The sequence below is a fragment of the Musa acuminata genome, chromosome BXJ1-6, assembly GCF_036884655.1.
Source record: "Musa acuminata AAA Group cultivar baxijiao chromosome BXJ1-6, Cavendish_Baxijiao_AAA, whole genome shotgun sequence".
Classification (NCBI taxonomy): Eukaryota; Viridiplantae; Streptophyta; class Magnoliopsida; order Zingiberales; family Musaceae; genus Musa; species Musa acuminata.
In genome coordinates, this window is record NC_088332.1 from 46,574,813 (window position 1) to 46,601,497 (window position 26,685).

At 36.6% G+C, this 26,685-nt stretch overlaps 2 protein-coding genes across 7 annotated transcripts; one reads left to right on the forward strand and one right to left on the reverse strand.

Annotated features, from left to right (window-relative positions):
- Nucleotides 1-566: 566 nt before the first annotated feature.
- Nucleotides 567-12,140, reverse strand: LOC135677409 (oxysterol-binding protein-related protein 2A-like). Of its 6 annotated transcripts, XM_065189734.1 has the most exons (11): nt 11,625-12,137; nt 7,540-7,902; nt 6,825-6,918; nt 3,642-4,090; nt 2,814-2,969; nt 2,318-2,485; nt 2,082-2,222; nt 1,778-2,005; nt 1,556-1,669; nt 1,026-1,212; nt 567-912 (listed from the first exon to the last, which is right to left on the reverse strand). In XM_065189734.1, the coding sequence occupies exons 1-10, from the start codon at nt 11,997-11,999 to the stop codon at nt 1,066-1,068; spliced, it is 2,235 nt and encodes a 744-aa protein (XP_065045806.1). In that variant the 5' UTR covers nt 12,000-12,137; the 3' UTR covers nt 567-912; nt 1,026-1,065. The 6 variants fall into 6 exon arrangements, with proteins under 6 accessions (XP_065045806.1, XP_065045807.1, XP_065045805.1 ...); XM_065189735.1 differs by having other exon boundaries at nt 567-1,212; nt 1,858-2,005; nt 11,625-12,140; XM_065189733.1 differs by having other exon boundaries at nt 567-1,212; nt 11,625-12,136.
- Nucleotides 12,141-16,656: 4,516 nt separating this feature from the next.
- Nucleotides 16,657-25,298, forward strand: LOC135677410 (uncharacterized). Its single transcript, XM_065189740.1, has 13 exons — nt 16,657-16,805; nt 16,929-17,040; nt 17,142-17,220; nt 17,310-17,385; nt 17,487-17,570; nt 17,667-17,771; nt 18,614-18,694; nt 18,819-18,883; nt 22,792-22,861; nt 22,931-23,008; nt 23,891-23,988; nt 24,065-24,200; nt 24,979-25,298. Exons 1-13 carry the CDS (start codon nt 16,692-16,694, stop codon nt 25,123-25,125), a joined length of 1,245 nt encoding a protein of 414 aa, XP_065045812.1. The 5' UTR covers nt 16,657-16,691; the 3' UTR covers nt 25,126-25,298.
- Nucleotides 25,299-26,685: the final 1,387 nt, after the last annotated feature.

Below are 26,685 nucleotides of genomic sequence, written 5' to 3' on the forward strand. Positions count from 1 at the left end.
CTTTCCCATTGAGTCGGATTCGTAGCCATAGTGTTGTCGAGAGACGGATCCGAAGTACTTAGGAGCAACCATGGCCCAAATGGGACCCATGCAACCTGGATTCGATCGTTGGGTCCCGGTCAACACGTGTACATTTTCTTGGGAACGATCAAACATTTTCTCCATAGATGATGAAACAGAGAATAAAGAGAAAAAACTTATTTCTTTTGATGTTTTGGAGCATCATAAAACGAACATACATGTGCTTGTTTTTATGAGATGAACGAAAATTCCCAAGGATAGATACTATATATACATACACACGATGATGTGTGTGTGTATATATATAATATATATATAACAAAGAATAAATTGTGAAGACAAATTTCAATCCAAGCGATAAAGATTGGCAACTCATTGTAAGATCCTGAGCTTAAATCCCATCTTAACCAGCAAAAAAAAAAAAAGAAGATATATCTAAGCATCTATGTTTGTCAGATAAGATTGCGAACCGTTAGCAAATAAAATAATTTTCAAATCTCATTTGATGTTAAGCTTACATTTATTATAATGTCTTCCACGTCTGATTCTGATGTCAAGCTTACATTTATTGTATTGAAAATAGAAGATATCAAACAACACAACATTTGGACAAAAGATGAATCAGGATGACCATCTTATTGTCATCATATTACATAGCTTAAATATCGCTCGTAATGCTCTCGCGGCAAAAATTACCGATTTTTGCTTCATCTATTGAAAAGATTACCTATTTTGACACTCATTTGTTGACTAAACTTCCCATAGGGGACTGAATCGGTATTGGCTACATAAACAAATTACTACTGTAACAAATGGATGGAAAAGAAGTATAAACCTATGAAGGAAAACTACTCTGATTCGAAGACAACTTTAGAGAGGCTTCCCTTCGTACTGCAAAATGCCACATAAGTGCTACATCAGACTCTGCCATAATGCTGCCAATCTACAACCTGCTCAAAGATAACCTCCGGCAGCACGGATGTCCGATGTTAAGCAGTACCCACCTGAAACAATGTTCAGCATCGGGAGAGAAACCAGCATCATCTAAAATTCGCCAAATATATCTGGACATCCATCCCACTTCTTCTGCTCTCTTGCTTCCCAATATCCACCAACGTAGTGATACGTGCCATCTTCACCCTCTTGTTGGAACCATCGCGGCTTCCAACCATTCTCTTGCAATTTCCTTGACTGTCAAAACAAGGCATGTGAATATCAGAGATGGAGATTAGTTTTGTAATATGGGTGTTTATATGCATGCATTTGATTTTGTCAGCACTAAAACAATCTTATGAAGCAAAAATAAATCTTGTTCAATAATAACGACAACAAAGAGAGTTGAAATAGAAGTGTATTTTGTCCAACTTCTACGCGCTTATTTCCCTGAACAACAAATCTTTTTGGAAAATTACAACATTTAGCTACATTAGTGAATTAAGTGTGGCACTCGATTTGCTGTTGATAGTGTACACAGGTGGTAATCGCAGTAGGGATATGAAAAAAAAATGAAAATTCAGTATGTCTAGAGGCATACCATTCGCTGCCTTTTCTCCAATCGCAACTTTTCTGCATTTGCCTTTTCGTATTCCCCATTTTCCAGATGCCTCTGGTCTGGACGAAGTCTTGAATCTGTAGGTGGAAGTTTCTCCTTGATTCACGATCAAATGTTTGGATCAGATGAGTAGAATACAACTGAAGTTGAATAGCAGTAAAATAAAAGCTATATGTTCATTACACTTTCATGTTTCATCTATACCTGCAGCTCGGAAGTTAGCTCATTTAGTGTAATGGCAAATGATGTTAAGTTGTATCGAGTTGGATTAGCAGGAGGCTTACTCCTTTCCCATAATAAACACATGTTTTGTGTTATATTACAAGTCTTGTTAGGAACATCATCTCCTTTGTTGCGGTACATGAGATCGTCCCATTTTCCCAGTAAGGAGGCAACTTTTGCCCCCGTGACATCCTCAACATAGCCTTGAACCTGCAAAACAGTTAATACATATTTGGTACACTTTCAAAGTGTAAACTAAATGTAGAGTTAATATGTTGCTTCTTACTTGCCGAGGATTACGATCAAAAAGAGACTTTTCCTTGAACTTGAGTTGACATGAAAATTGCCTGTTGCCTCTTATGTTCATAGTTCCATGGTGTTCACAGTAAAGTCTGCCAAAGATGAGGTTGTATATAGTAGTAGTTACCTAAAGTTGAGAAAGTTCTATTAGGCATGGCATAATGAAATCCAGTTAAAAACTTGAATTGGTAAACGTATCATGAGGATGTTAAGAAGACAAACCTTACTCCATTGGAATATCTCACCATCATCAAATTCCAGGGTCAAAACACCAACGGGATCAAGCTGGATGGATTGGCCCCAAAATTTAGAGGTGAGATTGCTGTCACCCCAAAACTTCCAACCTTTGCCTTCACAGTGGCAGGCAATGAGCATTGGGTGGTGGCTAACCTAGAAATTAAAATAGTGAAGCTCATATGCAATTCAAAGTCCTCTCTTGTATCTGAATTATGAAAAGAATTTAATGTCTTTAGTTAAAAATAAAACTAGGCACTTATGTTAACTGATACTTCCAATAGTAATAGCCAGAAAAAGTCAGTTCATATAAGTCACTGTCAACTACTAAATGAAAAGGTGCTTGGAGTCTCACTAGTGGAAATATAAACATCAGATTAATATTTCTAATTTAAAAAGGTACGCACAAGATCTGAAAATGAATCATAAGCCAAAGATATGCGTATTGAACATGTTACTGGTTTTATTGGTTTTACAGAATTACCTTTTCTGAGATGAAGCGGATTCCCTTTTCGGGAAAGTCGGCTTCGTATGTCTCCCCTAACAAAGGATTGAATGGTTTGCAACTTCGACCAATGGAAGAAGCATAACCGGAGACTGCAAAGGCAGCTACTTTCAGAATTCTCATGAGACTGTTCCCCTACAACCAATAAAAAAAATTTCAAATACAGAGGAGTTTAACTAATATTCTTTTTCTCAAATCTCCTGAACAATAAATAACATCTTAGATAAAAAGTTCTAACAGTTATGAAGGCCTCAAATATCAGGCTTCATTGTGTCTAAATGGAGTTCTGCACCTTCTTGTAATGATTGTTTGTCCAGCTATTAGTATAAATCAAGTTTTCCAAGAAGTGATTGGAATCAGGATCAACACTAGTATAAGAGAAAAGACTGTTGAATCATCCAGATTAGTTATTTTAAAAAAATTATTGCTGGAAGTTACTGGTTATCGAACAAATGGGAGAGATTTAGTTGGAATCAGGATCAACACTAGAATATGCAATAGAATTGGGTCCGATCAACCATATTGGTTTCATAAGATGATAATTGCCAGATGTCAACTAGATTGGTCGTCAAAGAAACGGTCTGGATTCAGTGAAAGAAAATTATGTCTGGTCTGGGATGTTTCCATCCAAGTCCATGCCTTTTGCACCCGACTCCCTGATTTTACAGGGGTCTCAAGACCATCTGATGCAATGAATCATGGAATCATTAACAAAATATCATGCAGTCATTTGGTAATTATAGAAGAAGCAACGGTCGATAATGACATTGTATAAAGGATGTAATGCTAAATCAGAAAGTGAATCACCCTTTTGCCAAATTCAAATGCTTGATCCAAGAGATACGAGTACTCAAGCTCCTCAAAGCACTTCTGAAGGGATGACAATGGTTCATTGAAGTAGACCGGTAGACAAACACGTGTCAAATCCTTTCCGACATTGTCTTTAATCAAAGACCAAAGGCTAATACTTTTCTCCTTCTCAAGTGGTGCTGGCAGATTCTTTCGCCTTTCAATATGGGGGAACATATGTTGACAATGAAGTTCTTCTTCGGTATACATTATCTCCACATCACCAGTCTTGCTCTCTCTTTTGGAAGTTGTAGTTTCATGATTTGCCACCCTTATATTAAAAGCACAGGAATCGGAAACATCATTAAAACTCTCTTTTGTATCGAAGAAATAAGACTCCTCTTCATCTGAAATATCATCATTCTCTTGCTTCTCAACATCATCAGATGATTCTGTTGTGCTATATTCTAAACAAAAATAGAAGCTATGAGCAGCACAAAGAGAAAACACCATGAAAAGATCAGAAAAAAGTACTTAGAAATGATTGGCCAAGAGTGTAAAGTCAAGTGTGATATTTTTGTTGACCTACTTTGTGTAAATGGTTAATGAGAAAAGACTATGCCTTGAGGGGATATCAGAGGTGAAAAAATCAAGTGAGATATTATCATGTGCATGTACATGTCTGTTTTAAATAGCTTACATGTAATCAAATAATATATGTAACCCTCCAGCCTGAATTATAATGAATCTTAATGCTAAAAGAACAATAATAATGGTTACTAAACATTTGACAAGAGAAAAAATGTGAACTGCCACTGTGCCACATGAAACTCCCACCAATGCAAGGCCTAGGAAAGGACAATCTGTGCAGTCTTAACCCTGCAAGCAAATAGATTGTTTCCATGACTTTAATCTTAGTTACCCATGTTACAAAGGAGCAAACTTACCGTTATTGTTAAAGCTCATCCTCTAGGCATATCGATCAAAAAGCTGTTTAAACCTAAACCACAGTCAACTATGAAAATCTCTGTTTCGCATGATGTAGATTGATCTGATCACAGCAATCAGCAACCAGTGACTTCCATCAAATGTCAATTCGGGCATTTTCATTTCTTTTTTGTTTTTGAGAATGATGGTATAGCAACACCAGACATTGAAGAGAAACTATGGTGGAACAACTCATGACAAACATTCATGGATAACCGATATTTTTGTCACAGCACCTCTTCCAGGTGGAACAGGCATGCCAAATGCGAGGCAGTTCTTTTGCATAATTGATTGCTGATAAAATCAACTTTATAAGGCTGATAGTGTTAACTTCACACAGCTGAACTCAGTAAAATCTCTGACATCAATCCATAAAGTCATCAAGGAAATAACTATATTTAGCAGAAACCTTGGTATGAGTTCTACACATTTTCCATTATAATCAAGTCAGCAAGGCAAGCATCAACCAGATGAATTCAAGCCCAAGATGAACAAAATAATTCTATAATAGACAAAGAACAGATGATAAAGTAGACAAGACAATCAGTAAGCTATTGATACAATTGAATGATGAACCGCTCTACCATAAAAGGCCTAACATAAAACTGGATCACTGTAGTGGCATTTGAAGAGCAAATCCTATAAGCCTAAGAAACAACATCAAGTCAAAAATTACCAAAATGCTAAAATTACTTGGAAGCAACGATCTTGTCTTTCTCAAAAGATTTTAAGTTCAATTTGAGAACAACATAGGATAAGAATAGTGGAATACCAATAAAAGCTATGAGATCAGCGTTATGTAGAAGCAAATGGTTTGTCAAAACAGATATGCTAGAACAAGATAAACTTTGTCATACAAAGATGCAAGAAGCTAGAATCAATTTCTTTTCTTCTAAAATCAATTTAAATGAAAAGGTAATAACCAGAAAACAGCAACAAAGAGGTGATGTTATTCTTTTTTCAACAATAAAACAATAATTAGTTTCTTCAAAAACAAAGCAATTATTTGTGACCTATTTGCATAATATTAATAAGACAAGTCAGTTGTAATTTGTAACAATATAAAATGAGAGAAAAGGTAAACAATAAAAATTTAAAGCTGATTATTCTTAAAGAAAGGAGGACGTGCAAGGATAGGCTTTTTCGATGGCTGTACTTTAGACAAAGAAAGATACTACTAAATAGCTTTCTGATGGAATATTAGAAGACAAGTGAAGAAAATAACTTCTGCACTGGGTTTAAATTATGAAAATTGGACACCTTCAATTAATTTGATATGCGAACAGCAAAATTGCATTATGTCACTTACCCATAGCTCAAAAGCACAATCGTATCTATGTTATTTTGGTCACATGAACCAAGTTCCAGTTACAAAAAGTCCAAGAATATCAGCAAATGAGTTCTCAGCCAATCTCTCTCTCTCTCTGAGTTGCTGTTAGATTGCAATAACAATACACCAAAACTAGAAGAAAACAAAGAGATGGAACACATAACACATAAATACCTAGATTATTTGTCATTTGGTTATACGTGGGGTTTGAAAGAACTCTCTCCAAGTGAATCGATTTCACAGTTGCAAGATGCCACAAATATGTTTTACACATACAAGTATAATGACACTGCAGACAACTGTTTCTCAAGTGGAGTGTTGGACCAATGAAAGGCATACAAAAAAAAATCAAGACTAAACGACAACAAGTGAACCAAATATCAAAGCTGGTTGGAGAATGCCAGGTAGTTTTTTTTCATTCCCTGAGCAGACACTGATTATACCATCTTGTAGCAGTGGATATACACAATGGCAGAGTTAGTAGAGACATGATGATATTAGCAAACATAAAAACAAAATGAAGATTCAGTAAGTGGACCAAATAAAAAACGCCGGTAGGAGAATACTAGACTGTCTTTCTAGTTTCTTTGTTCAGATGCCAATTTATACCATCGTGGAGCATTGCATATACACAATCGCAGAGAGTAAGCTGAGACATGCTAATATCAGCAGAAAACCAATAAATTAATCATTTTGATATTGACATTGTATATGAAGGAACTGAAATATATGGACAAGAACAAAGTGTCTATCACTTCACTCCACTATATTTAAATGGAATAAATGAGCAGTTTGTGCATAAAAGAATGCAAAATAGTATATGACAGCAGAATGAACACAATTCCTGACCCAAAAGGAAAAGAGAAAATGGAGATATGCTATACCACTGTACTTTCCATGTCCAGAGCAAGAATATTCAGTTTTCATCAACTGCAAGTGGCCTTCACAACTTGCTGCTTCATTTTTAATATTGACTTCCTGCACAAAGGCAAGCACAATGCCACATAGTACATATTCAATTCCAGTGAATACGATAACCGTCAACGAGAACTCATTTTTTCTTCGTAGGAAGTAATAACAAGACTCTAAAGCAGTTTTGGCCTTACATTTAGAATCATGGAGATCATTTAATTTATTAAATACTTTGATACTATTGATACTTGATACACATGAAATAATTTATCAGGTTAAGAGTCAGGAGACATTGAGGTTAGACAAGAAAGAAAATTTTGAAGGAATTATCTTCTTGATAGATTTAAATGCTTAAAGAATGTTTTATGCAATAATAACAATAAAAATTCTTCTTGATAGATGGAAATGGTAAGTAAACTCTTAGAGAACATGTCAAAAACAGGTAATAGTAGATGAACACCTAGGAACAATAGCAAAAAGACATATTTATTAAATTTGAAAAGAAGTATGATAGTTGTTAAATTTCAACAAAATGGATTGTCAATATAAATCATCATTTCAAACTAACAATATTAGTGTAAAACCTCTCCAACTTTATTAAATTGTAAATTTATCACTAACTATCATTTACCAAAAAGAATAAGCCCATAGCAACAAGAGCATCAATGAGTGAAAAGTGCATGTTACCTCTAACTGTTGCTGAACTGTCCCAAGAAAGTTTAAACATTTTTCGTAGTGAATCTTTAGTCGTCTATGGTATTCTGAAAATTCTGATAACATAATCTGTTCACAGTCCTTTATTACATCCTCCCTAAGTCCCTCAACAAGCATGCGGTCTCTCAGTCTTTCAGTTGAGAAGGTTATATCATTTGGGATAAAGGAAATACGTTCACTCAATGTTCTTAAGGAATATACACTACTTGCCAAGACCAAAGCCTCGATCCATGCTACACGATCTTTCTTTGAATCAGTCCTCAGATGAAGTGTCTTTGTGCGAGAAAATATATAGAACCTTCTATCATCAGACCTGCTTTCCCGAAATGATGACACCTAGCAGTGCAGAGAAAAAACAAACACACAAGTCGGTCAGCTAATTGAGGCAATAAATTTCAAACAACTCATAATTTAATATAGATCAGTTCACATGAAGGCTGAAGATGTGGAGTAAAACATTGGACTATGTTCACAAAACATATTTGTATAATATGATCCAAGTATGTACCAAGATAAGGTAAGAACAGAATATGTGAGCCATGCTGTTTCCTGAGAACTATAAATTAAATGTTCAATAGCGAAGCCTATTATAATTCAAGGTTTTAAAGCTATGCTATAATAAGTATAAAGGATATCTTGAAACCATTATGACCTAATAGTCTAATACAACAATTGCAATGGATGATCTCCAGAACTTACCTATCACAAGCACATCCATTATAATGGGCAATCACAAGTTACAATCACTACAAGTATTTCTTGCTAACTTTCCTGTATATAACATAATATGATAATAGTACCCCTCTAAAATCAATACAGCAGCCACGATAGCAGTTGTTGTGATCATATTTTAAACATCGATCCTCACGTTGTGCCAGTACAGATCAAGTTTTGTACCTTTCTTGTAGCATATGCTGACATAATTCAGCATGGGAAACCTTAATTATAGGCATGACACACTAGTAAGTCACTGACATACACACATCTCATGCATCTTGGCCTGAACATCTCCATGTTCTTTTTTCTTGTTATTTACAGCGGATACAAGCAGCCAAAAGTAGAGAAAGCTTCATCTTTGATATGGTGAGCTCAATTGCTTCCGTGCTCCTACCACAGGTTTCAGACTGTTTAAGCAATGTTTCAATGGGAATAAGCAGAGGTGGATGATATATTAATATATACTTGGAATGGAACATCTTTGGCGACAGCAAAATAACTTCTTCCTATGGAGACTAATTACATCAAGAAAATAGAGATTCATTAGACAAAAATCTTTTTTTCTTGTCGGTAAGTATTAGAGTGGCATGTTTGAACAATATTATCTAAATAATTTACTTTAGGTTCAAATACTAATGCCAGGATAAATAATGTGCCACGACCTGTAACATAACTAACCTTTTAACTTCAATGAATATAAACTACTAATCCAAAATACTTAAGTCAAAGTTGACAGTAGTATATCAAGCTCAAATACTATTGCCAAGAGAAATAATGTGCCATGACTTGTAACATAACTAGCCTATTAACTTCATTGAACATAAACTACTAATCCAAAATGTTTAAGTCAAAATTGACAATAGCATATCATCATATCCTTATAAACAAATCTATCTTTGCTCACTTCCGATGTGGCACTAATCAAGATGTTGTAATCTCTCCTACTTAAGGGCTCGACGTCATCCCCAAGACCTAACCCTAGCATGGTGCATGTAAGGCATAACCCAATGGGTGCTCCAAGCTATGACGTGCCTTCTCTGACCCCTTCCACACTACTCGAGCCTCTCACCATACCGCAATACAAATATGATATTATAAATTTGAATAATTTATTATAAATTAAATAATGATAGTCAATAATATACTCATCAAACTCTTATAAGCAAATTTATTTTTTTTCTTACTTCCGATACGGAATTAATCAGGGTGTTACATAACAGATATGCAATTATCAAAAAATATACATGCCAAACTTAAATAAGTTTGCAAACACAGACAATTGCAATCCCTGCAGTAGTTGATACCAGTCTAGTTAAGGACCCATCCTTAAATGCCAACAAACTGCACTATTAGCTATGTGGATAGCAGAGTGAAAAAGCAAAAGAAAAAATTATAAAATAATTTTTGATCGGAAAATTTGAAAGAAGAGCTAAAGTAACTATTACTTTTAGCCCAAGGCTCTATGTTAATCGACAGCTACTATAGTTCCTCCTTTTCTTCTCCTCTTTTCTTTTCTTTTTTTTCTCTCACAGCAACATATTGAAGCTCGTGCCCTTGAAACTTTGAAGGTAAGCTGTTTTGCCACATGAGTAAATCCAACCCAATGTGCTTTAGAGGGACTAAACACCTGAAACTTATTAAAATTTGGTGTGTTCCAATAACAATCATGTTGGAGCAAGATTCTCTGGTTTCGGCCTAAAATGAGTGGTTCATGTACCAATCTGAACTCGGATAGGTGTGTACTGCCCAATATGAGTAAAATTTGCGGAATTGATTTCCAAGAGCAGTTGAGCAAGCTTGTCATATATAGATTACTTTTACTTATTATTGATTATCGAATTAGTTAATGCAAACTGAAAATAACCTCATACTGACTTTCTTATCAGAATTGGCTTTTGCCAAAGATTTGACATAACTTGTTTAGGTGATGTCATGCTTCTAAGCCACTTATCACACAACCTGCTACATTTCACTTCTCTGTCAGTTATAACAAATCTGCATCTTAAGCAAATTGGTTTTTGCAGCATCCATTTGATAATTCTACAGTACCTAGGTGCTCCTATCTACAAATTAAACTTGAAAGTAAGAAATAATACTTGCACCATGTCATACAAGAGAGACTATCAACTAACACACAAGGCAACACCATGTCAAAATAGATGCTTTCCAATCTTCATGTTGGCAACCCACTGCTGGACGAGTTGATAGATTACCCTGCTCAGCTTTCACCACCACACTTAAAAACTAATACTTGCACCATCAGATCAGAAGCATATGATAATTCTCCAGGCAGCTAAAGCAGAAAGATGATTAACAGCCGTTACTACTAAACCGTTCATATTAAAAACTATCGAGGACAATTAGACAAAATAGTGCAAAAGGCAATATTTTTTTTCTGTAAGCAAATTAAACGAATCTGAATGTCAAAAAGAAGAAACAGAACAGAATAAAAGCAAGCACAGAAAACGAAAAGAAGAAGCTATCTCAGTTTTGCAAGGAAAAACATCATAAAACACAAATCCCTACACAAATATTTTCTGGAGAAAAAGAAACAAAAAGAAAAGAAATTGTCCAGTAAAAGATGAAACGTCCAGCTGCTCTGTAACCTGAGGCAACTTTTTTCAATTCGTGACTTACTAGAACCGTGCACCTGTGCCCCAAATCCAGCTGTTCTCGGGAACGAGCATAAACAGTAGACTGACGCCAGCAATTCGTACAACCCGCTTCATCGAGCCACGAACTACAACCAACAATATTATGTCGAAGCAAGAGGAAACAGAGCTTTACTTCCGTGGTGCGGGGTCGAAGCAAAGCCGTGCTGCCCCCGCTACAACACCAAAAGCGGAATCCGCCGTGCCCACGGCTTAGATTAGGCTACAAAGCCCTGGGTGACCCACGCTCAAAAGTCATCTCTTTCACCGCGAGAAACTAAGGGTAAAAGGAAAAGAAGGCCAACAAAGGCCAATGTTTTATGTGAAATCGAATTGGAACTTGGGAAAGGTTACTCTTATAATTAAGAACATGGAAGCGAAATAATGATAAAAGAGAGATTATTTTGGTTAGAGGGGAAGAAACAGAGAGATCTGGCGGTCTTATGCCTGAACCCCACGCGTTCCAGATGCCTAAGCGAGATAATCGATCAGAGGAGCGACGAAATCGGGGAAGGCTTTGGTGGAACACGTCAAATTCCAGTCAGCCCCACATATTGCCCAAAAGAAGCTGCGGATCTGACGCAATGCCATTCGAGGCGATTTTTCTTTTGTCATGACAATTAATTAGGGAAAAGAGGTGTTTTTGTGCCGTTCCAAAAATGAGATTGATGGTTGGGATCTGCTGCTCACCTTGAGGTAAACGACATCGACGGGTTTGGCGGGCGCTTCCCCGAGGCCACCCGCCCGGGAAGAGATCCGCTCGGAGGCGTCGCCGATGACCCGGGTGCCGCCATTCTCCGGCGGGGAGAGGCCGTCCCAGGGGCGGATCTTGGAGTAGGAGAGCACGCCGTGGCGAAGGGAGAACCACCGGGACCGCCACCCCCGACCATAATTGGTCCACTTGTAGAGGAACCCGGCGACGCCGACGTCATCGCCATTGGTCCGCGGCGGCCCGCCGCCGCTCCCTGGGGCATTGGTCGGCAGGTCGGGGGACTGGTCGCCGGCGACGCCGGGTCGATCGAGAACGATGCAGCAGAGGGGGTGCATCGCCCTCTGCGCGCTCATTGTCGATCACAATGCGATCCGATCACGATCCCAGTCGCATTGGATCAAGAGATCCCTAAACCTGCCGATTCTTGTGGTATAAGAGAAGGAAAGGGAGTGAGGTTGGCGTCAAGATAAAGAATTAAGGTTGAGAGATAGAGAGAGAGAGAGAGAGTGTGTGTGTGCGCGCTGCGTGCGCTGTATAGTCTAAAAATACATATAAATATTAATTAAACAATAGGTGGAGAGGAGAAGAAGAGGAGAGACAGGAGGGAGAAGATGATTTGAAGAAGAGAAACGAGCCTGCGCTACTTGGTTTAAAGGGCTTTCTATGCATTTTATATTTATATTTATATGTATGAATTCTTTGGGGCTGTTGATTTTATGGTGACATATTATTATTATTATTATTATTATTACTATCATATATGTATATATATATATATATATATATATATATGATAGTAAATTTTACTTTGAAGACAGTGTAGAAAAGGATTAATATTTTTATATTTATATTTAAAATAAAAGAAAAAATAAGGAAGAAAACTGATGCAATGATCCACATGGAACCACCACATCCCAAGTCTGTCTATCTTCGATCTTTGGAGACTACACAATTTCGAACCTAATCCCTTTGTTATATATTTATGTTAAGATGCCTTGAGATTCAATCTCTTATCATCGCAGTAGAAATTATTTTATGTGAAAAATATAAGATTTTGTTGAGTAAATTATAAGCACAACATTACTTCAAGTAAAATATGGAACCCATTTTCACCCATCAACTTACGAGTCAATTAGATTGCTGACAAGTTTTCTCCAATAAGTTATTTATTTATTTATATATGATTATCTAAAAAAATATCTTTCATATAAATTAATCCTTTCACGATTAAAGTTTCACAACTCACACTCCAAACTGAAAATAGAATTCGGATTATTCTTTTTCCTTCTCTTCTCGTTTATTGTCCTTTTTGCTTCTCTATCTTTTATTGCACGGTCGCATCCCTTTATCGATTCATGTCTTACATTTGAGTACAACGACAAATAGTAAATATATATGTATGTATACCAGAAACTGCATCTACAGCCTTACGTTTCACAGATAATTCAACACCCCGAAATATCTATGTCAACGAAAGTTTTTGGATTGATTAGGTAAACATAGACACAATAGTTTAGAAACTTTAATGGATACATATTATTGGTGAACCTTTATGCCGTCTCGTCAAGGTGTTAGAATGGTTCGATTCAATCCTGAATGAGCAAGGTTACTCGCGCGGATGCTCGGGTAAAGCGTGTATCGGGTCGGGTTTGGTTCGAGCATCATTTCTCGAGTGCGATCTTCTCTCTTGACAAATGGTTTGCTTCTTTGTCGTCAAACTCATGCACATATGCTGAGGTCGAGAGAAAAATTTTTTGACTCGACCTCTCCGAATGTTAAGTTATAACTGAGTGGAATAAAATATAGTTGAGTATTTGAAGTCTCCCTCCATTAGTCAAGGGGTTGGGCTTTTATACCTACAAAGGGGTGGTCAGTCGTACATGGTCCTTTAATGGCTGTTAACTCCTCGAGAGAGTGGCTTGTACCCTACGGATGAACATCGATCGACCTGTATGGGTCGGCACAATGCGGCACCATATCGAGTTTTGTGGAATGGCTCCATGGTGTTTGGTGTCAACTTGTACTACATTGAACAACTCGGAGGTCACGTGGTCGCCTCGTTTGAGTTTGAGGTGTCACGTCATGTTAGCCTAACGATCTCTTATTGGCCTTGTTGTGGTTCCCGTCTATGACCACATGAATGGTGCTGAAATATGCAATATCACATATCAATCCCGATCACTTGAATGATTTAATTTGAGCATTAAAACCCCAATAACATCTCATAAAATTATTTTTTTTCTTGAAAGAAAAACTTTATTGCAAAGCATTACATCCTAAGACTCGTAGCATCAAAACACACGAAAACTAGGTTAGCTAAGGGGATCACTCCCCGCTCACAAAAAAAAAAAAAAAAAAATCATAATTTTAAGGTTTTTTACAATCTCATTTTCCTCTCTATAAACATGTACGATCATGCAAATTATTATGTTGCTTGTTTAAGAGACTTATTTTTCAATGGACTTAAGATTAATAAATAAATTTAAGAGTAAGAAAATAAATGATTTTTTTTAAAAATATTTTTCAAATATTCTGCAGAGCGCACCAGATTTTCTCTATTTACAAAATCACCTTTATATTGCTTCCCCTCATGTTCATAGTTTGAAGTATGTTTTGATATTAATAAAATAAAAAAAAAAGATTTGTTTTGTTGTTGTAAGAAATTCAATTAATGAGGATGGTTTGCAAAAATGTTTTTCTTTTTTTTTCCTTAAGAATCTGTTTGTCCTATAAAATTACACGCGTATATTTATGTTGACGAACTGCAGAAATCAAGAGCTAGTAATAATTGTGATGGACAACATGAAAGCTGAGGAGCACCGAGCTAAGGCAGTGGAATCGACTTAATTTTTCACTCGGTCGACGCTATTGTATCCAAAAGAATTGAGTCGTACAAAAGGGGTTATGGGTGACGCTACTGTATCCTTTTGGTTACTTCATCTGTCTACGTTTTCTCATCTCTTCCTAAATATCCTCTCTTTTTTTTTCTTTTTTTTCTTCAGATCAACTTCATGAATGAATTATTGACATTAAAGCATACGTAATGTATCCACAGATTCAAAGGTAAACGACGAAGATAAAATTATCTGTACGAAATTTGAGAGCATCGATCTAATAAGTGGTATGTAGCATGAAAAATCACACCAACAACAACCATGGCTCATGATTTGATAGAGATCACACCAACAACCAACCGCGCACACACACACACGAGATGCAATGAACATTCATTAAACTAAACAAAACAGGACACCAACTAACCAACCAACGGGACGGGCCACCACGCCACGATTTCTCTTCTCCTCTTATTCCCCCTCTCTATATTTCTTCTCCCGATTATTCCCCCTGCAGATAAATATCTTCTTCCGGGGGCCCGCAGTGCTGATTGGTCGCAACATCGTATCGTGGGACCATTTTATTAGCAACGCGGACTGGGAGGTTAATCAACTCAACAATAGATAGGTATTCTGATTTGGTTCAATAAATATCCCACCGGATTAAATTAGATGGGTGATCGAAAACGAACCGGCACCAACACCGCGGGGATCATCAACACGCGTCGAGTGGAGACCGCTATCGATTGGACAGTTATGATTGGTCGATAAATGCTACAAATACGATAAAAATGATGACCTCCTCTACCGCTCCATATATTTATTATTGATCGAATCGACCGACTTGCACGATTATCATCGAAGTTATTGCATTAATTTATCATTTTCCCCTTATTTTGCTCAATTTTTTTAATGAAAATTAAAAAAATACTAGTATATGTTCATTCAATAGAGATACGTTTATTATTATTATTATTATTATTATTTGCGTCAATTTTGGTTATTAGTCACAGACAAAAAAAAAAAAAAAAAAAGTCTTCCTGAAGAGTCTGTCATGATGATGGTTACAGTGATACGAGGAGGTACACATAGAATAGTCGTTGTTGTGGACCAGCAGGATATGTCGACCGAGCTTAATCCTCTTGTAATCCATTTGGAGGAGGTACATCTCCCATTCTATTCCAAATATTTTAGAGATTTTGTGACTACTACTAATCGTTTATTCGGTTTCGATGACGTGGAACGAAACTCCAGACGGGCAACGTATGACCCACCAAAACGATCACCACGCAACCGCTTCATGGAGTCGCTCAAACCATTCCACGATTCATCGTCGCGCCAGACCCAAAACGGCATGGCGTGTCAAATCATAAATCATGCCCTTCACGTGCTCACTGCCTGGCCATAATTAGACTCTCTAATCATTAATTTGATGTGATAAGTGTACGGTCGAGTGGAACTTGTAGACGTGGCGCTCGGTAGACTCTACGTTAATTTCTAAACAGATATATTTCTACAAAATGTAATAATATTCGACTTGACTCTTTTTTATTTCTGCAACCTCGCAGCATATGGTTGGTGGGTGCCTCTTAAAATGGGCTCGACTTGGTCGACCAATTTCCACTCAGACACGTGGGTCTATTCGAGAAAGGTGTTACGTGGCCTTTAATTATTATTTGGTGGGCTAAATGTTGAGTTGGGTTGGATTGGATTGGGTTGATGATTATTTGACGGATCCAACCTCTAATCATTTATTATTTACCGTATAATAATTAATTCTGCCAAGCTTACTGCTGATTAATATTTTAATTAATAACTACCTTATTAATTTTATTTTTGGGAAGATAAAATAAATAAACTTGCCACGGTGATTCGACCAGAAAACTAGGGCCCGCAGGATGAGTGAGGCCGCATGCTAACCTCGAGAGTATCGAATCCTTGGAAGCCTCTTTATTCAATTACATTACTGCCCTTCTTGTGTTCATCAAATGCCAGTCGCGCCCAACGCGGCAGAAAAATTATCATTTCAAATTTAAGAATTTATCGTTATTCAACTTGATGTGGACAAGGCGGCTAAAAGAAGTTAATCCCGTTATCATAATTGACGGTGCTCCTTATATTACACTTGTCATGCCCCGATACAACGCGTGGGGGCAAGTTCGTCATTGCCTTAATCTTCCGGTCCCTCGCACATCGGAACTGAGCAAATAAATGCCCGCTCAAACCAACTGCTCCGAAAGCTCCGTCCGCCGAGTCAGTTTTGAGGAAGAGGAAATGTCCATCTCGATCGCCTCCTCTCCGTCCTCCGCCGCTCTCTTAACCAAGGTTCCATCTCCCTCTTCTTACGCTTTGCATCTTTCGTTTCTTCGTCTGTTCTCTCTGCTATCGATTTCCCTTTCCTTTGCGCCTGGTTTGGCCCGTTCTTGACCCCTCCGTGTGATCGATTAGCGTGCCAGTTGGACCGGTTCCGCCCGACCGCCTCCGAGCCTCTTGATCCGGCTCCAGCGTTCGTTACCGAGAGTTCGTGTGTTCGCTGGTAACGCTTCTCCCGCAGACACCGGTAGGTCACCGATTTGCTGTTGCTGTTTCACTGGGCTTGTTTTTGTGATTATTGGCGTTTTGATTGAATCCAAATTGTTTTGTATTTTCTGGGGTTCCAAGATCTGAGCAATGAGCTGGATGCCGTCTTGAGCTTCAGCGAGATCGTCCCTGATACCGTTGTCTTCGATGATTTTGAAAGGCATGACGGAATTCATTATTTATTTCATTTTGCCCCCCCTTTGTAGGTCGAGATTTTCTTCGCTACTAGTCATTTTGAATCTCCTGCAGGTTCCCCCCTACCGCTGCCACGGTTAGCTCTTCATTCCTCTTGGGACTTTGTAGCCTTCCTGACACCAAGTTCAAGGTGAGAAATGCTGGACTTATACGATATTGAAGTCTTGAATTGTTCCAAGACAAGGAGAAGATTGTGTTCTGCACAATAATGTGTGTACCTCTCGGTGGTAGAGTGCAATAGAGACAGCGCTGGCTGATAGTGAATGCAATGGGAAAGAGAATTCTAGTGATCGTTTGTCCTGCTTCTCTAACAAGGTTTATTGTTGCGTTACTGCTTTAGATAAATGGTGTTTTTCTTTTTTTTGAGTTTCTTGCTTGCTTCAATCAAATTGTTTACTTGTGAACGAGCAGGCCTTAGTGAATGTGGGAGCTGACTTGGCCAGATTTGTCCCTGGGAGGGTTTCAACCGAAGTCGACGCTCGCTTAGCGTATGATACACGAGGCATCATCCGAAAGGTATGGTGAAATATCTTGAATTTGTGGCACTGCCGAATTACTTCAAATTGGTGAGGCAAAATCCTTCCTGCTTTCTTCTGAGGCGCTTCGATCCTTGAATTTTAAATTGCTTGGCACATCAGCAAATTTTGTCCCAATCACCCTAACATTTTGCAACTTGAACTACACTTGAATTGTCCCCTAAAATAATCTGATACAGACACTGGAATTTCAGGTTATCCCTGTCAAACCTGCATTGTCGATAGCTGCTCTAATCAGATTTATTTTGATGCTTGCTATTTTTTTTCTTGCCATATGATATTGGTACAATATACTGTTCAACTTGAACCACCCATTGCATCGATGCTTATTCATTTTTAAAAACTTGACTTTTTAAATAAAAGAAAAAGCAGTAAAATCAGTCAGATGCTTTCGTCCAGTAATTAGTGTCACCTTCTGATGGAAGTTTTCAGATAATATGATGATAATTTTGGTCTGCCTCCAAGATTTTGTAAGTCTGAATTAGGGGCACTTTCTTTTCTTTTTCCTAGTACTCTATAAAGAGCATGTCTGTCAGAATGTATTAGCTTTCTATAATGTCTTTTGAGTAAAAAGATAAGATGGCTCTTTCTTCCTCTCATCTAGACCCTTATCAAGAATATTGGCCAGTTTTGCTTTGCAAAGGTTGCAGCAGATTTTCCCTTTCTAATTTGTAGCAATTAATATGTTTGTCTGTGTGTGCAGGGCATGACATCTCAGTTGTCACATTCAACTGAATTACTTTATATTTTTATCCATTTAAATTCTCTGGTTAATCATTTACTCTGATGTGATGTACTTATAATTTGTATTGGGAATTCCAGGTGCATGAACTGTTAAAGTTATATAATGAAGTAGAGGTTTCTTCTCAACGTTTGCTTTTCAAAATTCCTTCAACTTGGCAAGTAAGAACTAAAATTGAATGCATTACTTTAATTTTCATATCTTGAAATTCTGAAGATGCAAATGTTGTTTAATTTCTTTGTTCAATACGTTTCCTCTTGGATTAAAGCCTTTTCCTTGATTCAGGGTATAGAAGCTTCCAGGTTACTGGAATCAGAAGGAATACAAACACATTTAACATTTGTATATAGGTATATGCAATTGGCTAATAAATCATTTTTTAGTAACATTACTGGAATTTGTTAAAGAAAACCGTTGTTGAGGCCTATATATGGAATGAATGCTTTTGTCATGTAAAGTAGTTGTTTGATTGACTAAGATGCATCTTAAGCATTCATTTTGCATGAATAGGGTATTGGCAGACATACTTGTAAGAAATTTACCATTTAGACCATCTTACGTTAAGTTTATAATCATATTCATCATTGGTCGTCTGGCATAGCGTATTTTTTACATAATTGGTAATTTGTGACCATGGTTTAAGCCTAATCATTGAGGGGTACCTTGGCGTTAGTTTCAAGTTGCACTGTTGCAACTTGGGGGCCTAAGTTTCCTGTCACATTCTAGATTTATAAAAAGAATAATAAAATCAGTATTCTATTATTCATAATTTACATAATAAACTCTTTTTTTTTTTCTCATCATCCTTGAATTCAAATCTGTCTTTACAATAGTAAATGTCTTATTAACTAGAAATAGGATGACATCTTTTTGGTAGGGTCATAAGTCTCTTCCACCCAAACTTCAGATCTATTACAAAGTAGTAGATTATTCTAAAAATAAATATAAAATAAAAACATATCAGTAACTACACATGCTGATAAGAACCTCGAAAAAATCATAAAAATAATATTCAATATTCTGTAATATAAATAAATATCAATAGTTCAATAAGAAATGATAATATATCGATTCATCATAAAACTTATGCATCAGAAAAATGATAATAATTTCTTTCATAATAAACAAAATCATGTATCAGCCACATGCAACACATACATAATAACTAGATAACAAAGACGTATATCACACCCGATAGTGCACTCTTCCAATAGCGGATGAAGAGACATATTCCACGGGATAGATTCCTCCCAATAGTGGATGGAGGTAATCTATATCGCACTCCCAACAGTGGATGGAGGTAATCCATATCGCGCTCCCAATAACGGATAGAGTGGTATCCCTCATCCGCCCAAGTGGGGACACATTCCTCCCAACAGCGGATGGAGATACCATCTAACCATTACGTCTGACGGCCCGTTAGTCCCGGAGGGAATCGCCATACCTACCATTAGCAAGGATATATAAACATCCATAATCATTCATTTACAATCATCCATTCACTCACGCATGCATCAAGAAATCAATATGATTAAATATTATGAGAGACCATACTTGATGTAAATCTACTAGACTATGTTCATTAGCGGCTCTGCACTGTGATGGGCTCGTCGCTCCTTTTACAGGTTGCACTTTCAATGTGAACTATTAGCCTAGTCATATCTACTATATGATAATAATCATATCAATATCACAAACTTAAGAAAGTAGAAAACCAGTAATTATTTTCAAATAACATCTTCAGATAAAACCTTTAAATTCATCAAATCATAAATGTATGAAACATTAATCTCTCAATAGTCCTCAATCAACCAAAACCTTAATTGGAATAGCTCAATTGACTTAAACCAAACTCAATTCGATTATGATCTAATGGAATCAACCTCAAATCCTTATAGAACCGGTCTAGAATTATCCTAGACTGGTCTAATTTAGATTTGATTGATCTCGATTAGGTCAAATAGGTTTGGACTAGTCAAGTTAGTATAGAATCACCCTAAACTGGCTTTAACCGATCAAACCTGTCTGATTTAGTTAATTAACGAGCTCAAACCAATAGAGAGAGAGAGAGGAAATTGGACTATATCGTATAGTATTAACCCAAACCGAATCAACCCACCCGAGTCTTAGATGGGTCACATACACTGCATATGCATGTTCCAAGTAATAAGTTGAGTTGAGGTACAACGAGCTATATAAAAGGAGCGACAATATGTCTAATATGAATCGCATACTGGGCAGACTTAACTTCATGGACTAGGCTAAGCCTCACTTATAAGTTGGGCGGAGCCTTACCATTGAACTGGGCCATGCTTGACTCGCGAGTTGGTCGTACCTAGACACATGAGTTGGAATTGTATCTGACCACATGGACTGGGTTGTACATAGCCACATGAGTTGGCCTATGCCTGGTCACATGGTTGTGTCGTACCTTACTATATAGGTTGGGTCATACATAGCCACATGGACTAGATCGTACTTAGCCACATGAGTTGGCCCATGCCTGGCCACATGGTTGGATCGTACTTTACAACATGGGCTGGGTCATACATGGTCACATGGACTAGACCGTACCTAGCCACATGGGTTGGGTTGTACCTTACCATATGGGCTGGCTCCTACCCAACTATATAAGCTGGGTTATGCCGAGTCATATGGGCTAGGTTATACTTGGCTACATGAGCTAGATCTGTGAACACATGGGCTGAGTTGATCCAGATTAACAGATCAACTTGACTCAAGTCAGACTCCAATTAGAATCCTCTTATCAAATTAGATTTCAATATCTAAAATTATTAAAGAATAATTCAAAACCATTAATTAAAAATTTTAATTCACGATCTTAAATTTAAAACTAATTACATTATAGAAATTTATACATAATTCTTGAAACATAGATATATCTAATTAAATAAATTAGAACTATTATGCTAATTCAAAAATAAGAATTTTAATAATTAAATCAATATTAAAATTCACTTAAGCTTAAGAGATCAATATAAATCAAATAATCATTCTAACATCACAAACCAATTATCATTATTTACTAATCATGAAAATTTAAAATTAAAACATCATTATGCATTATAAAATTATAACAGTCTCAATATTAAGATTTTAAAACATAAATCAAAGTTAATTAAATAAATAAAGGATCCTACTTCTCCTCGACTATCATCTCCTCGACTATCATTTCCTCGATATCATTTCCTCGAGAAGTCCTCTCCTCAATCCTCTCATTGATAGGCTCGGTGAGAAATAAAAAATGAGTTGTCCTCTATATATAGGAGAAGATAAAATCTCTTCGAAAGATAAGTAATAATTTAATTTAATTTTTAATTTATTTTCATACACAAAAAAAGAAATATAATATTCATTTCTTATAGTTCACACATGAAAATAGAATGTAAATATTTACTTCCTAAAAATCAAATCATTCATTAGGAAATAAATCAATTAATAATTTGATTAATTAGTAAAATTCCTAACTTATCCACATGATTAAGGAAACCAATTTAATCATTTCCTTAACTATAGTACACAAACATAGAAGTTAATAATAAAGCAAATACATCATTTATAGTAATTAATTTATGTTAAGGGAGAAATTATCGTGATTACATTTCCAATCATAAGAACATCCTCTACATATGCAAGGGGTAAGCTTGCGTGCATTGACCATCTTGAGACCTCACATTGGCAAGAGCTTTCCCCACAAGATCACCCTTTTATGATATAAGCCTAATAATACTTTCTTTTGATTCATGCATCTTTAAGGAGGTTTCATAGTGATAGTTTGCCGATTGATACAGAGCTTTTTAAATTCACTTGTGTCAAACAAATAAAATTTTTAACAGCATTATTTGGTAAAAAAATACACTTGCAAAACTCCACAAGAATATGATTAGAATATTGCTCCAACTTTTCTTCTGATAGTCCTTTTCTATTATTAGAGACTCTCACAGTGTAGCATTATTTAAGGCTCCACATATTTTAGAAATTAACCGCTACTTATTAGTCACTGACTTTATCAGGAACATATACATGATCTTTTATTCTCCTTGCTTCTTGTAAAGGAATGCACATAGGCTTGTGTTCCATATCTATGTATTTGGAGAGACTATTAAGTTTTGCACTTCTTAGCATAATATTGGTCTTTGGGATATATCATTAACTAGCGATTTTGAGAACATACTTGATTAATGTTTTAGCTGTCACACTTTTCTGATTTTGTGATGATTTCATACCTTCCATGCAGCTTTTCTCAAGCAGCAGCTGCAGCTCAAGCTGGTGCATCAGTTATTCAGATATTTGTTGGTCGCATTAGGGTAATTTTTTTCCCATTAGTTAATGTTTCTTCAAAGTTGTTATGATGGTCATGATGAAACACACTCCAGGACTGGGCTCGCAATCACTCTGGTGATCCAGAGATTGAAGCTGCTTGCAGAAATGGGGAAGATCCTGGATTGGCTTTGGTGAGTTTAATTGCAATTTTTTGGTTACTTCTTTTTTTGTTTCTCAAGTATATGATTGCACTAACATTTACATGAGAGTGAATATTAAGCAGTTAAAGAGAGAGTAATCCCACATGATAAGTCTTTGTGAGAGCTTTAAACATTTTTTACCACAGAAAGTAGAATTTCGTTTTTTTGTGGCTGCTGATTTTTTGCCTAATTCTCACTCGCATAAGTTCACGGTAGCTGTGGTACTAATTTCTTTTTTTTCTGGAATTTATTAGTATTTTAATATTAATAAGACTCGTTCAACAATAGATAGCTTCAGTCACTTAAAATGTCTTAAAACAATCCATTCTGGCCGTGGATATTCAGTTTTGCCAGACCAGTTTCCAAGTGAAGTTCCTGTCAAGATCTTCTAGAATGGGAGTTTTATGTGTTTGGAATTTGGGCATTCAACTTCTTTTCTTTCAGCTTTACCAATGAAAAATCAAGACATGACATATATACATGCTTACTTCTTGTGAACTTTCAAGTTTCTTTTACCAAATGCTCAGTTATGGAGACATTTTAAGTAGCATAAAAATCAAAGCAGCTTAGTAATATAAAACTTGTATAATGGATTTGGATACCTATATCACCATCTTAGTAACCATATAATGAAACTTCTAGATAGAAATATCCTGCTCTAAAAGCCAGTCCCTTGCTGATAACGTGTTCATGTTCCTACTTAACTCTCTTTGTTTCTGGTCATAAACCTATGTTTACATATCATGTTCCCATTTTGTTTGTCCCTGTGATGGTGGAAAATATTCTTTATCAACAGGACAGGAGTTTGTTAATTTATTTCTTGAATCTTCCATAGAATAGGATTTTTAACTTTCTTCTTATACACAATTGCAGGTTAAGAAAACATACAATTATATTCACAAATACGGGCACAAGTCAAAACTTATGGCCGCTGCGGTTCGGAATAAGCAAGATATATTTAGCCTCCTTGGGTAGCCTTTTTATTTTCTTTTGGCATTTTGTTAGTATCTAAGTTTCTCATGAACTAATCTTAAGACTATGTTGCAGGATTGATTACATAATTGCACCTCTAAAACTACTGCAGTCTCTGAAAGAATCTGTTACCTATCCTGATGAGAAGTATTCATATGTAAGGAGGTTATCTCCAGGTTCTGCGAGGATGTACAATTTCACTGAAGAAGAGGTAAATTCTTTTCTATGAGATGTTGTTCTTATCCTCTTATATGTGTGTGTGTGTGTGTGTGTGTGTGTGGTACATATATGTATATGTATATGTGTATGTGTCTGCGTATATATGTATATATGTATATATATATATGTATGTATATATATATACATATATATATTTATATATATATACATATATATATATATATACATATATATATATATATACATATATATATATATATAATTTAGAAGTGTTTTCTTTCCCTATTCATTGTCTATACATGTCCCTTTTGAGGAACTTCAGAAGGGAACAAATATCTCTTAGTAAAGTGAGAGAAACAATTTATAGATATCATATGCTTAATTTAGGATTATTCTACTGTAATGCAATACAAGACCAACAACATAGCTGGTTTGAATTTTACATGGATTCTTACATGAAGTTTCAAATTTTTTTCCTCTGCAAAAGACGTTATGAAGTCATTTGAGTTCCATGGCAATGTTATTTTGTCTTGTTTTCTTGTCAATTTTACTTGCATCATGTGCTCTGCGAGAAGAAATGAAGTTCGTCTTATAAAAAAAATTGATCACACATATTCTCTGCATTACTTACCTGAGACTTGTTGACTGACATTCACCAAGGAAAATTTTATAGACACCAATATATTACTGTGTCCTGTTCTTGTGAAATGCTAAGCTCAGAATCATTCACTTACAAATTTCATCCATACGCAAAGACCTTTGTGGACATGAGAAACTGCTTCACACATTTCGTTTCTTTCATGCTACAGCTTGTGAAGTGGGATCAAAGGAGCTTTGCATCTGCAATGGGACCAGCTGCTGAAGAGCTTGTAGCTGCTGGGCTTGAAGGGTATGTGAACCAAACAAGGCGTGTGGAAGAACTTTTTGGGAAGATTTGGCCACCACCCAATGTTTAAGCTTATTTGACAGCAAGGGTGAGCTGTCTTTTTGATAAGTGAATAATATAAGCCGGCCTATGGAATTTGAACGCCCAACTGGTTTTTTTTTTTTTAAATGCCTTTTTCATAAATTTGCACACTGTTTTGGCTATCATCTTAATAACATAATCTTTGGTACCTTCTTTTCATGACATCCTGGGATGTTCATTTCCTTTTTCTGCTATCATCTTAATAACATAATCTTTGGTACCTTCTTTTCATGACATCCCTGGGATGTTCATTTCCTTTTTCTCCAAGAACATGTTTCATAAATAAATAAAAATATTTATATATAACTTGTGAATCAGATCAACATTGCATACATTTTCTTTATTTCAATACTCAATTAATCAGACATTTTATTAACTATTACTTCAATTAAATTCAAAAAATAGCGAACCGAAACGTGCCACACACACACACACATATTTCCTCGAACTGAATGAAGCCAGCCTTTGATGCACTAATAAGTGTGCGTTAAATGTTTATTCACATAGAGGAGGAAGTAGGAACTCCGATGGGTTGCTTCTCCCCAAGCGCTAGTGACATCGTGATCGATTGCATGCAAACCACTTGAACCGACAATACATTGCATTACTGATTTAGATGTGTGAAATGAAAGCATGCAACATTTCCAACCCAACTCCATAAATCCGTTTGACTTCCCACCACCATATCACACTCCACATGCTGAGAGAGATCGTGGAACCTTCGCCCACGTGTCGGTGGCAGTCTGCCCATGTGATTGATCGCGTAAGGTGGGCGGTGTATATGTATGTATGTGGTGAGTTCAAAGTCCAATATTCCATTCAGACTGTCTGCTTCGATTGGGAGGTGGTGCTGATCATCATCATCAGAATCATATAGACATAGATAGATATACATACATCATATATAGCCTTCGGGGTTTTGACAGACTGTAAGCATTTCGTAAGTTGTCTTGAGGAGGAAAGAGATTCAATCATCATTGACAATAAGAATCAAGTTTCGAAATAATACTATGACTGGTATTATATACACTGAGATTCCACAACTGCTGACTGGATCTTCTACCAGAGAAATTAATATTTTGCCCGTATCGTATTAGGTGCGGTGCACTAACTAATAGCCTCAACAGGAAGCCAAAACTGCACCCTTTTTTTTTTTTAATCTATTATCACCTTTGTTGTTAAACCCTGGTCGAATCAATCTGTCGGTGCAACTCATTAATTATCGTAGGATAAATAAAACAAGCTGATTTGAGACGGACCACATCCGAAGATGTCGTCGTTACTTACTTTCAGCCCTATTCATTCCCGTATGTTCGGCAGCTACTCTCTCTCTGTATGTGTGTATACGTATGTGTGTTTTGTCAACAGACAGACGCAAGCATTGGTGGGACGACAACAACGACGACGGTGCAAACAAGACGTGGACGGTGGTGGGCCCATGCGTACCCATCCCATCCGCCCTATATTCCAGCCGGTAATTGTGGCAAGCTTGAGAGAGGGCGCGAGCCCAAATATATTTGAAGACTGGGAATATGGGGGACGGCTCACA

Coding starts and splice junctions, on each gene's coding strand:
- LOC135677409 (XM_065189734.1), bottom strand. CDS start 11,999: ATGAGCGCGCAGAGGGCGATGCACCCCCTCTGCTGCATCGTTCTCGAT. Junction 7,903..11,624: donor TCGATGTCGTTTACCTCAAG/GTGAGCAGCAGA, acceptor CTGCACTGCTAG/GTGTCATCATTTCGGGAAAG. Junction 2,006..2,081: donor TTGATCGTAATCCTCGGCAA/GTAAGAAGCAAC, acceptor ACTGTTTTGCAG/GTTCAAGGCTATGTTGAGGA.
- LOC135677410 (XM_065189740.1), top strand. CDS start 16,692: ATGCCCGCTCAAACCAACTGCTCCGAAAGCTCCGTCCGCCGAGTCAGT. Junction 17,041..17,141: donor CGCTTCTCCCGCAGACACCG/GTAGGTCACCGA, acceptor TGGGGTTCCAAG/ATCTGAGCAATGAGCTGGAT. Junction 18,695..18,818: donor AAATTCCTTCAACTTGGCAA/GTAAGAACTAAA, acceptor TCCTTGATTCAG/GGTATAGAAGCTTCCAGGTT.